This window comes from Artibeus jamaicensis, unplaced genomic scaffold, assembly GCF_021234435.1.
Source record: "Artibeus jamaicensis isolate MK-2021 breed Jamaican fruit bat unplaced genomic scaffold, CSHL_Jam_final contig_797, whole genome shotgun sequence".
NCBI classification, from domain to species: domain Eukaryota; kingdom Metazoa; phylum Chordata; class Mammalia; order Chiroptera; family Phyllostomidae; genus Artibeus; species Artibeus jamaicensis.
In genome coordinates, this window is record NW_026521977.1 from 9,768,337 (window position 1) to 9,780,854 (window position 12,518).

The 12,518-nt window shown below is 47.6% G+C and overlaps 1 protein-coding gene across 2 annotated transcripts in view; it reads left to right on the forward strand.

Annotated features, from left to right (window-relative positions):
• The window catches only part of NAV2 (neuron navigator 2), a 362,959-nt gene that overhangs the window by 150,609 nt on the left and 199,832 nt on the right, over nucleotides 1-12,518 (forward strand). The window contains exons 5-6 of one of the 2 annotated variants that reach the window (XM_053673061.1): nucleotides 7,699-7,957; nucleotides 12,068-12,136. In XM_053673061.1, the coding sequence (XP_053529036.1) occupies nucleotides 7,699-7,957; nucleotides 12,068-12,136 (328 nt within the window). The remainder of the gene's footprint in view (nucleotides 1-7,698; nucleotides 7,958-12,067; nucleotides 12,137-12,518) is intronic. The other variant, XM_037150498.2, reaches the window with a different exon arrangement.

Sequence of the window (12,518 nt, forward strand, 5' to 3'; positions counted from 1 at the left end):
TGGTAACTTCACTCCCTTCCCTTTGCCTCGTTTCTGTGCCCGAGCCCCCAGGGCTGAGGCAGCACAGAGAAGTGCAGTATGGCTGGTGGTAAAGTTGCTGTCTTCCTCTCTGGTAATTGCCACTGTCCCTGGGTGAGACTGTCTGCCCTGCTGACCAGGGACTCACCCCGATGCTGCTTCCTAGGCCTTGGTAGACTTTTGTGAGATTTGGCCAGCTTTTACAACTCATTTCCAGCTGGTCCCATCCCCTGATTCAGGCCACCCTCTGTCCCCACGCTAAGGTGCTCCTGGTGAGCCTACAGACCTCGGTCACATGGTCCTTCCATTATCCACCATCAAACCAGCAGGCAGGTGTGGGCTCCATCCTCCACTGCAGTAGGCAGAGCAGGCCTCCTGTCACCTGGAAGCCACCCACCATGTGATCTCTTCTCAGCTCCTTCCCCTCACTCAGGTGTCCAAGAGGCAGACCTGCCAAGTCTCTACTAAGCAGGTGTGCAGCTCGGGACTGGAAGGCCAGCACCCCCACTTGGAATGATTCTTCCAGAGCCTCCTTGCCTTTGACTGCAAGGAGTACATGGCCCCACCTTCTTGCTCCTTGGTGAGGGAGGAAATTCCCCGATTCTGTGATCATCAAACATTGCCACCCTCCCATACCCTCAAAACTAGTCTCCCATCTATATCTACTTATACCGATTTCTTGGGAAGTGAGGGATGGTTTTTGGTGGTAAGACTGTCTCTGAACCTATACAGTCTTAAGGGATGGTGACTGGCTCCAACCTTTGTCAACTCCTTGAACTTAAAAAGCAAAGGTACTGCTGCCTGGTGTGGCTCAGTGGACTTAGTGCCAGCCTGCAAACCAAAGGGTTGCCAGTTCAGTTCCCAGTCAGGGCACATGCCTGAGTTGTGGGCCAGGTCCCCAGCTGGGAGCACAGGAGAGGCAACCACAGATTGATGTTTCTCTTCCTCTCTTTCTCCTTCCCTTCCCCTCTGTCCAAAAAAATGAATGAATGAATGAATGAATGAATAAATAAATAAAATCTTTAATTAAAAAAGCAAGGATACTTAGAGCCTTTATCCTCAAATGGACCTCATTCACAATTTCAGATTTACAGAAATCTCACTGGACATACTGTTAAGTTGTGGGAATAGAAGCCATTCATTAAGAACTTACCATGTGTCAATCACTGAGCTATTAATAAATGCCATGACATTTTATATCTTGTGTAATCCCCCAGCAACCTTGCAGGGTCAGTGTTCACATCGTCCCAGTCACACAGGTGAGCACATGGAGGCCCAAAGGGGTGAAGTTGCACGTGGGAAAGGGGAGGCCCACAAGGTCAGCAGTGGGTCAGCTTCTCACATCTGCTGATTCAAAGGCCTGGTGTTTCCTACGACTCACTGCTGCCCATACTTGGAACCACCTGCTTAACTAGAAAAGCATTATAGTGCTTAAAGAAATAATGTAGTTTTAATGCTTTTTATTTTCCCTTTGAAGACGATTGAGTGCCTCGAGGCGGCTCTTGGTGGAAAAAAAATATATGTATCTATATCAGCAGTTGGAAAGCCCCGTAGGTACATCTCCACCCTTTCTCAGTGACTAAAGCTGGTTTGGGACTCAGGAGAGTATGTGCACCTGTCCTTGAAGCACTTCAGCAGCTCGGGCCCTGTCCTGACCTGCCTGGTAGAAAGCCTTTGTTCCTGGCACAGACAGCCGATGCCTGCGGCACAGGCTACAGGCCCAGCTGAGCCTGTGGAGATGCCACTGGTTAGAGGAACATCCCCTGGACCAGGCCTCCCTGCCCCCTCAGTGTTCCCAAAGGCTAGACCCTTTCATTTGCTCTTGGAGACTTGCCAGAGTCCTGTGAACTTGGGTTTCACCCTGCCCTGGGTGATTTTTGACATCCCTTTAACCCCTCCCCAGCCCACAAGCCACCTGTCATGATTGACCATCTGTAAACCTGTCCCTGGGAGGAAGTATGGCCTTTGTCCCTGGGAGTTTGAGAGCACCTGGCGTTTGCGCCACCTGGCCCTGAGCCCATCTTCCTGTACTGGAGAAGCAGAGGTCCCAGGGTATGGCTTATCCTGGTTAGCTCACCAGATGTTTGCGGGCACATCCTGTATGCCAGGCATAGCGCTAGGCACTGGGGTGCACAGAGAGGTGAGGCAAGTCGTACAAAACTAGCTTTCATTCCAGTTCATCGGAGAGCCGTGCTAATGGTATGTCCAGGGTCCAGTGGTGCCCAAAGAAAGGCAGTGATCAGCTCTGCCTGGGGTAGTCAGAGGCTTCAGAGAGACCGCGATGCTTCCCCTGGATTTTACAGGACGCTTCAGCATTCACCAGACAGGAAAGGAAGGTGAAGAGAAATCTAGGCAGGAGATGGGGCATGGGTAACAGGATGACAGCAAAGGACTAGCTGTTCATTAGTGTTTCAGATGGAGAAAGAGAAGCAGGAAGATCCTTCCTGATGCCTTCAGGAAGGAGTGTATGCTTTTGAAGTGAAATCAGTTGCTGAGTTGAGATCAGACCTGGGTTTTCTGCTCTGATGTCCAGAGACCTAGATGCTGAGCTTGCTTCTTTCATCCTGAGCCAGAAAGCAGGAGGTCTTCTGAACCATTTGCATAAAAGCAACAGGTGAGTTTGGCGGTGCATGTGGGGCCATTTCTGCCCCTCAAGCAGAAGGGGCCCTGTAAGCTCTGCTCCTGCTCCATCAAGCCCCTCCCGCTGTGGGTAGAGTCATCACCAGTTTGGCAAGCTGTACACAGAAGGGCTGCAAGAGTCAGGTGGAAAGTTACATGGTTGATGCAGGTGGAGTAGAAGGCCTAGCTGGAGGAATAATGCCATTCAATCAAAAGTCCTGTCAGTTGGGCAGAGCCTTATACCACCCACTGTGGCTTAAGGCGCTTGAATAGGGATCCTGCAAGTCTGTGGTCTGAGGCAACCCTCCCTTTGGCTCTGAGTCTCTGCTTCCCTACAAAGCAGGTTCCTTTGTGTTAGATTATTCCTTTGTAAACCAGCCTGTGGTTTCTCTCAAATAATGTTGAAAGAAAATAACTCTCCTATTTATTCTACTCTTTGTGCTCAGCATTCCCTCCAGCATCTATGCAGATTAGTACCAACCAATGGGAACAAAGAGATCAGTCAGAACCCAAAGAAATTCAGAGTCAAGGCCACTGAATTCTAATGGAAATTGGAATATGGTTAATAGTTTGTTTTTCAGTTTACATGGGGATGGCTGTGGAGGAGAAAGGAGAGCAGAGTTCCTACGCTGATTCAGACACCAGCTAGCCCTTGGACAAGTCAACTCTCTCTAGGTCTACATTGTTTTCCTTCTTAGGCATCAAGGGCTGAGGATAGTTGATCAGGTACAAAATGATACTCTTTCCACAGCCTTGGGAAATGACCAGAGGGGAACAGTTGTGGGCTGGCAGAATGACACTTTGTTTTTAGGTGGCCTGTGGGACCCGTTTACCAGGCCTCAGGAAACCCAGACAGATGACATTTAGAACTATGGGAGGGACACATTTCTGGCTGTTGGGCAGACAGTCTGCCACAGACCACCCACAGCATAAACTGTGTGGCTTTCCACCCCAAACAGAGCCTTTGCTACTCTTGAGTTTTGTGTTCTGAGAAGAAAATTAAACAGTTCAGTGTCCACCAACTGACTGGTGAGTGGGTAAGCCAAATGTGGTATATCCAGGCACTGGGTAATCATGCTGAACAACGTAAAGAGACTCACGGTAATTACTCTGACACGGGTGAACCGGGAATATGTCATGCTCGGTGAGAGACGGCAGCTGTAAAAGACCACCTATTGCACGATTCCCTTTATATGAAATGTCCAGAAAAGGCAAATCTGTTGAAACAGAGCAGATTCGAGGTGGCCTGGGACTGGTGTGGGAGTTGAATGCATGCGAGCATGAGGACTCTTCAGGATAAGGAATATACTTTACAACTAGGTTGTTACTCAACTTACTAAAAATTGTTGTACATTTAATTTTATGGATGTGAACTATACCTGGGGAAAAAAAGCTGTTAAAAAAAAAAAAAACAGCAGACGGTTACTACTGAGTTTTCTCTAACATGAGATAGATTCGTGACCAATTTTCTTCTTGACACCCGTGCCTGGCACAGAGCAGCCGTGCAGGGACAGCAGGCCAGCTCAGGCTTCCTTTGGGTGAGGAGCCCGTGGTGAGTGCTGAGCAGGCTGCAAGGAGAAGGGCTGTTTCCTGAACCAAAGAGGGAAGTGCTGAGCCAGGCGGTGTCCTGGGTGCTTTGCACACGTTTTCTCATTGAGTCTGCACTTAATTCTCATAACAACCCAGTGGGAGAGGTATAACATGCATCTGCCCATATTAAAGACAAAAACTGAGGTTCAGAGCTGAATCTTTGGCATACTCAAAGTCTATAAACAAAGGACTACAGACATATAAATAAACCCAGGTCTTTCTGGCTCCAAAAATTCATGTCTTTTTGTAGTAAAAATGTTGCCTCCTGAGAAAAAGTGCGTTCATGGGAGCATTGTGCTCTTCGACAAATAAAAAAGATGTTTTAGGGAATCATGCAACACACCGTTTTGAACAATAAATGACTCACCACAACAGGAAGAGAAGGTGACAAAGCCGGCTCCTGTTGCCTGGGCCAGGCTGGTAGGTTAGGAGGTTGCTGATGGGCACGTGCCGGCCTTTGGCGGTGAGCAGCCTCTGAGCCCCTCAAATGCCGATTTGCAAGTTCCTTCTTTGTTTTGTTTGCAGTGGTTTAAAAATTGTGTTACGGAATGTTTGACACATTCCACAACAAAAGAATACTTACAGAAGAAGAATAAAGAATACTGAGATGACCACCAGCTAGCTTAATAAAATATTATCTGGTGTGCATTTAAATTCACTGCACAGGATGAGTATACAAGCAAGCCAAGTTCTACAGGGTTAGGAGACCAGGCTTTGAGTCAGAAAAACCTAGATTCAAATCCCAGTTCCAGCATTTATTACCTTGAGAGGTCATAACATTTTCCTGAGCCTCTGCTCCCCCCTCAGTAAGAGAGGCACACTAATACTCACTTCCCAGGGTACAGGGATTGAGTGAGATCGTTCAGGGAAAGATCACTCACCTGGTACATGCTGACTATACAAGACACTGAAATCCTTACCTAGATTTCATCTACGAGGAGAGGTTGTCTAATGTCCCAAGATCCATGCCAGCTCTTGTTATCTCACCTGGAATCTGTCCCTAACTCCCAGCACTGTCCAGCTGGGTGGCCACGGGTGTGTCGCTTCCCCCTCTGTTTTTCCAGGAGTAAAATGAGCCAACTGCACTGTCCCATCCAGCCTCCCATTCCCTGGCCCTGGTGCGCTTGTGAGAACATTTAGAAGCAGACGTGTGCTTCTCTGTTGGTTTCTTGAGGATGAAGCAGAAGCAGAGTTGAAGGCTTAAAGCTGAACTAGCCAAAGAAACTGGGAGGTTGGCCACCTCCTTGGATCCTTCTCTGTTCCCTGCACTGCACACGGTGTTTATTTATAAGCCTGATTCGTCCTTGTCACTTGTGGCTTCCATTTGTCATCCTGGTGTAATTAAGAGCACTCCCCTTTCCCCCCCAGTCTCAAAGGTGTTATGGTTTGTGTGATAAATTATAAGGAGTTTTCACCATAGTGAAAATCCTCATTTTTAAGGCATGAAGCTGGAGTTGTATGGGAATCTCCTATAGGACTCTGGGGCTATACTCATCACACGGTAACCGAGATCGGTGAAGGGCCTCACTGTTCACAGTATGTTTTCTGTATATGCTCCCTTTTGACCTGCAGAACAGCCTTGTGGGATGGGGCAAGCTGTGTCAACATCACCACGGAGGCCCAGAGAGACTCCGGGACTTGCCCTGGGTTGTGCAGCTAATATGTGGTAGAGCACAGACTGGAACTCGGGGCTTCGGTTTTCTGAAAGCTACACTTCTGTCAGTTTTGTCCCTGACAACCAGCACCTGCTGACTCCCAAAGTAGCGGGTGAAGGCTGGGTTCTAGGAGTTTGAATTGTCAGTTTCTCCAGAACTCAGCCTGGTTAATCAGCCCCACCCAAGGCGCTGGCAGGTCCCCATACACACCTCTGCCCTTCGCTGGTCCTTGGGGGAAACTCTCGTTTCCTTTATCAGCAGCCTCCCCCCCAGCCTGGGGGTCTGTGTTACCCACACAGGTGAGGCTTCCCTTCCTCTGACCCCCCTCCCTCAGCCTAGAGAGCCCCCAAAGTTCCTCCTTCTGCATCCTTCATGCTGGGTGGTCCTATCACTCACCCTCAGGGTCAGCTTAGACCCTGGTTATCGCATCTGGTGTTAACAGACCTGCATGTGAAAATGGATTGTCTGGGAAAAACACCCTTGTATGTCTGTAGCCTCTGCTCATGAATAAATATTTTATTCCTTCTCTGCAGCTCTTTACATTTTAACATCTGAAAAACTCCATCCATATAAAAATATTCTCATCTCCACTCCACTCTAATTTCTTTTAATATAGGAAAGTTTATGCATGAGTTCTTTCTTTCTTTCCTCCTTCCTTCCTTCCTTCCTTCCTTCCTTCCTTCCTTCCTTCCTTCCTTCCTTCCTTCCTTCCTTCCTTCCTTCCTTCCTTTTTATTGATTATGCCATTACAGTTGTTCTATTCCCCCCTTCATTCCCCTCCACCCTACCTCCCCAATCCCATCATTACCCCCCCTTTAGTTTATGACCATGTGTCTCAAGTTCTTTAGATTCTATATTTCCCATACTATTCTTGCCCCCCCATCTATTTTCTACCTACTGTCTATGCTACTTATTTTCTGTACCTTCTCCCCCCTTCTCCTCCTCCCACTCCCCTGTTGCTAACCCTCCTTGAGATCTTCATTTCTATGTTTCCTCTCCTGATCTAGCTGTCCTTTTAGTTTGCTTTTGTTTTAGGTGTGGTTGTTAATAACTGTGAGTTTGCTGTCCTTTCACCAAGATTGCTCTATCCAGCAAAACTTTCATTTAGAATGGAAGGACAGATAAAGTGCTTCTCAGATAAGATCAAATTCAAGGAGTTCATCGATCACCAAGCCCTTATTATATGAAATGCTAAAGGGACTTACCTAAGAAAAAGAAGTTAAAAAATATGCATGAGTTCTTTATAGAAGCAAGTCCTCTAGACTATCCCCACACCCATCCCCAATTGAAATGATTTATTCAGCGGACAGGGGAGACACAGAACTGTGTGTTTGAGGGCAGGGTGACCAGGTACAGCCATGTAAGAACTTGGGAGCGGGACAGCAGCCACCTGGCACACTCCAGGTGGCTTGAAGCATAGAACACAGGCTTGGTGGAGCCCCGTGAAGACCAGTGAGTTTTCGCCGTGCCCAGGCTCCTCCGTCCCCAATGGTTTGCCTTGCCCCTAGAACAAGCTCTGTCTTGCTCAGAACTTCTACTTTTCTGCTTATGCCTTTACTGAGAGTTCCCTTCGGGCATTTGCCAGACCTCCAGTTGCAACTTGTCTCATGTATCTGTTCTAATCCCAGCAAGGAGAATAAGCTAATTTCTTTGTGGTTGAGGCCTGATTTTAATGGCCTTGTGATACCAGGTACATAAGTGTTCAGGAAATCTGTCCTTTCCTAGAGGAATGCAGCTCCTGTGAGGGCGGAAGCAGCCCGTTGAACTAGAGCAAGAAAGGACTCCTCCGCTAACCCCTGTCTCTGTTACCTTGCAGAAATCAGGAATGGAAACCTCAAGGCCATTCTAGGCCTCTTCTTCAGCCTCTCCCGGTACAAGCAGCAGCAGCAGCAGCCCCAGAAGCAGCACCTCTCCTCACCTCTGCCGCCTGCCGTGTCCCAGGCAGCCGGGGCCCCCTTCCAGTGCCAGGCTGGCACTCCTCAGCAACAGGTGCCAGCCACTCCCCAAGCCCCGTGCCAGCCTCACCAGCCAGCACCACATCAGCAGTCAAAAGCACAAGCCGAAATGCAGTCCAGGTGGGGACTCCATGCCAACTGATAAGTCTGTTTTCTCAGGGGCCCTCCTTCACACCCACTGAATTCTGGCCTATTCAAATGTGTTTCTTATTTGTATTTTTTCAGTGCTGAGAATTCCTGATAGTGAGGAATTAGCAGGACCTTGAAATGGAGGCCTCTTCCTGGGCCTTGTGGTGACGTGTACTTTTTAAAGTCAGAATCCCCAGCGGCCGAAGCCAGTGAGCTGCTCCTGCCTTAACTCTGCCCTGTGACACACACAGGCTCCTGTGCAGTAAACAGCCCCTAAAACAGACTGCAGGCTTGTTTGGCGTGTTTGCCTACTAGCTGGGTTCAGAGTTACATGTGTGAGTAATTTCGCTTATTGGGGGCCCGGGTTGTCCTCCAGCAGCTAGCTCTGCTTTGCCCAGAGAGAAATGTCAAGAACAAAGAAGAAGAAAGATGGCCGGAGGAGGGCCTGCATCTCCGGGTGGGAGCAGTGACCATTAAATGCGCCTGGGTCTGTGGGCCCTGAGTGTTGGGAGGGGTCAGCGGCGGCCCTCTGCCCTGCAGCACCAGGGCCTGGGTTTTGCTGGTGTTCCCACAGGGGCCGAGGCTTGCCAGTGGGGCTCACCGCAGAAAGGGCCAGGGGGGTGGCCGTCTGCTGTGTGGCCATGGCCATAGTCACACTCCTAAACAACTCTGTGGAAGATCACTTTGTAAAACGTTTGTTTTGATGGCAGAAAAAAAAAAAGGAGATTGGGAATTAGAAAGTTTGAAAAAAGACCAATAGTTGTGTTGTTTTGTTTTAAGCTGTAAGCCTTTAGCTATCAAACTTCAGTATCACAGATCAAATTGATCGCTTGGTTTTATTTAACGTGTGCTGAAGAGTAATGGTCTTCTGCTTCCAGTCCCAGAGCGCCAGCATGGGTAACCACAGGGATTCTTGTGCACCTCCACACCCTTGGTAGGCTTCTGTAGTTGGGCAAAGAAGCACAAAGCGGTTCAGACAAAACAGGTGCCTTACAGACAGTTTGTTTTCCAACTTGAGAAGTCCTGGTTGTGATGTTGTTAAAACCAGCAGTGATGGGTGTGATGTAAATCAGAGCCCCTAATGGGTGATCAGTTGTACCCAATTCACGGTGTGGAAATTTGTGGGCTCGAGGAGATACCTGGGTCAGCACCGAGGAGCAGATGGCGGGGCAGCCAGCCTGGCACCCTTTCCCTGAAGAGCCGTTCTCATCAGAGGTTCCCTGCCCAACCTGCATGATGGGGTGACCAGGGCACCGTTTCCCACACTGATTCTTCTGGGGGCTTATTCCCCAGATGATAGCTTACCAGGTGGAGGGTCCTATTGGTGAAAAATTGGGAAATAATCTGGGCCAAGCTGTTATAATTGTTTTTGGAGTTCTCATATCCTTGAATCTGCTCACACACATTTATTTAGCTGGTGCTTGAATGACTTCTGTGGATTGGCCACTGTTCTAGGCCCCCAAGAGGTTAAGGGTGGATGATACAGCCAAGATGTTTGTTCTGTACATTCTATTAGAGGAAGCAGGCGAATAGAGAGGGAAGAGGAATATCAGATAGTGGTGTTGCGATAAGATTATGGGATTCAGAGGGGTTGGGTTTATAGGATGGTCTCTCTGAGAACCTGACACTGAAGCCAAAATATGAATGACGAGTGAGCCAAGCAGAGCTCAGGTGTGGAGTAGATCAGTCAGAGGGAGCAGCTGATGTGAAGGTCCCGTGATAGGAGCAGCTTGGCAGATTGGAGGAGCAGAACAGCCGGTGTGGTTTAAGCTCACTGGGTGGGGGTGGTGGGGTGTTCAAAGGTGGCCTGGAAGCAGAGAGGGCTGCCACTATTTCCATGGAGAACAGGGTGGCCGGTGGCCTCTGGACTTGAGCAGCACTGTGGTTCTGAGGACAGGTCACAGAGCACTGGCCATACTGGATAACAAAGTTTGTATTTCATTCTAAAGTGGACAGGAGGCCACTGGACAGTCTTGAGCAGGAGGGGCAGTTGATTTGACTTAGAGTTTTTTCAAAGGTCCCCTCTGCTTCTCTCTGGAGAGTAGGCAGAGGAAGAAGGACCCCAGTTCAGCAGTTTCTGTGGTCCTCTGGATGGTAGTGGCTGGGGTCAGGGTGGTGGAGCAGGCAGAGAGGAGGACCAACTCAGCATATTTTGGAGATGAGCCAACAGGACTACAGATAGATTTAGTATCTGGAGTGAGGGGGAGAAGACTCACAGATAAAGCCTAAATTTCTGGCTTGAGCATTGTGAGAATTGGTATTTATTGAGATAAGGAAGCCAGGGAGGGGCATAGAAAACCTGGCACAAGAACTCTTATTTTATAGAGTATCTGGCTGCCTAGAGTTCCAAGGAATATGTGTGGAGAAACCCTGGGCTTGTGTCACCACGGGGCTGGGCCAGCCCTGGGGCATCCATCTTCATTGTAGGCGTTTGTTTTCTTAAAAGTCAGGACACCCATCTGCCAGTAAGAAAAAACATCCTGCTGTTAGTAAATGCTTTACTTAAAGAAGAGCCAAGCTCACTTAAGCCAGGCTTTTATATTCCAGGATGGTTCTTGCCATTGCGGTGGGGACAGGGCCTGGCTTTTGTAGTTGCTGTCCATCTCCACCTCTCCTTTATCTTGTCCAGATTGGGTTACTTCTGCAGAGGACCGGTTTTATCCATTACGTAGTGATGCTTTCTCATTTTACATCCAGAGGTTAATCTTATTTTCCAGTTCTAGGGCTATGACAGCCTGTGCCAGCATTCTGGCTACAATTTAAAAAAAAAATAGTAAAATTGCCTCACTGGCTTAATTCCATTGTATTACTATCTCCAAACTCTGCCTTTGATCACCAAAATCACAAAGGTAATGGTTTGAATCCCTGGTCCTCAGTATCCGATGTTGGTGCAAGCCCCAAATGCCATGTTTATCTTGGGCCCGTGTTCGAACTTTGCCACATATGAGTACACCTAAATACCGTACACCTTGGGATGATAAATACTGAAACTTGGCACCTTCTCCATGATGTTTGTGAAAAGAGTTGTTGAAGCTGGAGAAGGAAATCTGAGACAATAGCAAGAAGGAATCACAGCAACATTTCCAGTGATGGCCAAATGGAGAGTCGCTTTTACCTCCCTACTGCTGTTCATCAGTCTATGTGATGGCTGAGAACTTGATCCACATTCTGTGGACCGGTCTAGAGTCCAGGAGAGGAAGGAGCCTAGTACCCAAGACTTGCTTCCCTCTCCATCTCCATCTGTGTCCACCTTACATATTATTAGTATTCACCTGTTGACGGAAAACCCAGAAAATTGCTTTATTTAAAACATTTCTTTTGTCTATTCCTTCACTGCAAAAGGAGGTACAGAAAGTATTCCTCAAACTTGGCCACGAAACTCTCCTTACTTTACAGAGCCACATTGTGTTTCTCACCTCACATCCTTTTATAAACATGGTACATAGTATGTATGGATTCCAGAAAGGTAAGTATTTCCATCTTTCATAAGCCAGTAAATGAGTTAAAGTTTTTCTTTTAGTAAGCCCAACCAAGATTCTTCAGATGTACGAATTTATGGTCCACAGCCCAAAACTTAGTACATTTAGCATACTTTAAATGATCATTTTTATACCACTAAGCAAAAGTTTCCAAGACCATCAAAACTTGCAAACATCTATACCCTTTTTGGGTCAACTTTATGGGACAGTCAGGGCATTCATCACAAAAGCACCTGTGTGATGTAGAACCATCTGAGTACTTTAGAGAGGTGTAAAGTTTTTTAACCTGTCAGAGACCCCTTGCTTTACCATTTTATTGTGGGGGGAGAAGGCCTTACAGTGACTGGTTGCAAACAAAGATATTGGGTTTTTTAAAAAAGAAAAAAAGAAGAAAGAAAACCTCATAAGTTTTTGATAATCTTAGTAGCAATTTCCTCACATTGGAAATTCATCAAATCAGGAAAGTTAGACCTAGAAAGAAGGCTCCATGTTGTGGGGAGCGTGGGCAGAGAGAAATTCAGGAGCATTTCCATTGTCATGAGACCCTGTTGTTACCTATGTGTCTAATGTATCTTCTCTCCCTCACTCAGCTCTTCCACTTTTTTCTTTTCCCATCATGCAGTGCACCATCCAAGGACTCATCTCAAAGCAAAATCATCCGCTTCACTCTGGGTCAGAGAAAGATCTCTAGGTTAGACTTCTTGTCCTGCAAAGCATGGTCTCAACCCAACCTATATTGTTCCCTTTGCTCCTGCTGCATCTCCTTTTGGTCCCTCTCCCTGGCTCATGTTTGCAGTTCCAGAAAACCAAACATGCTTTGGCTGATGTTGGAGAATTTTGACAGTGGTTGGGGTGTTTGTTGGGGGGTGGCGATGGGGGAAGGACAGTGTAAGTAAGTGAGGCTGAGGTGTACATAATATGTCTGCATTTCATTGATTTTGGTTTTGATTGCTAGGTCATCAAAATCCATTCTGATTTTATTTACAGGTCTAGGTGGTTTTTGCAGTGGTTTTATGATGAGTTTGGCTTCCTGCTCTCTCCTGACCCTGATCCCATCTCACCTGCATCTCTAT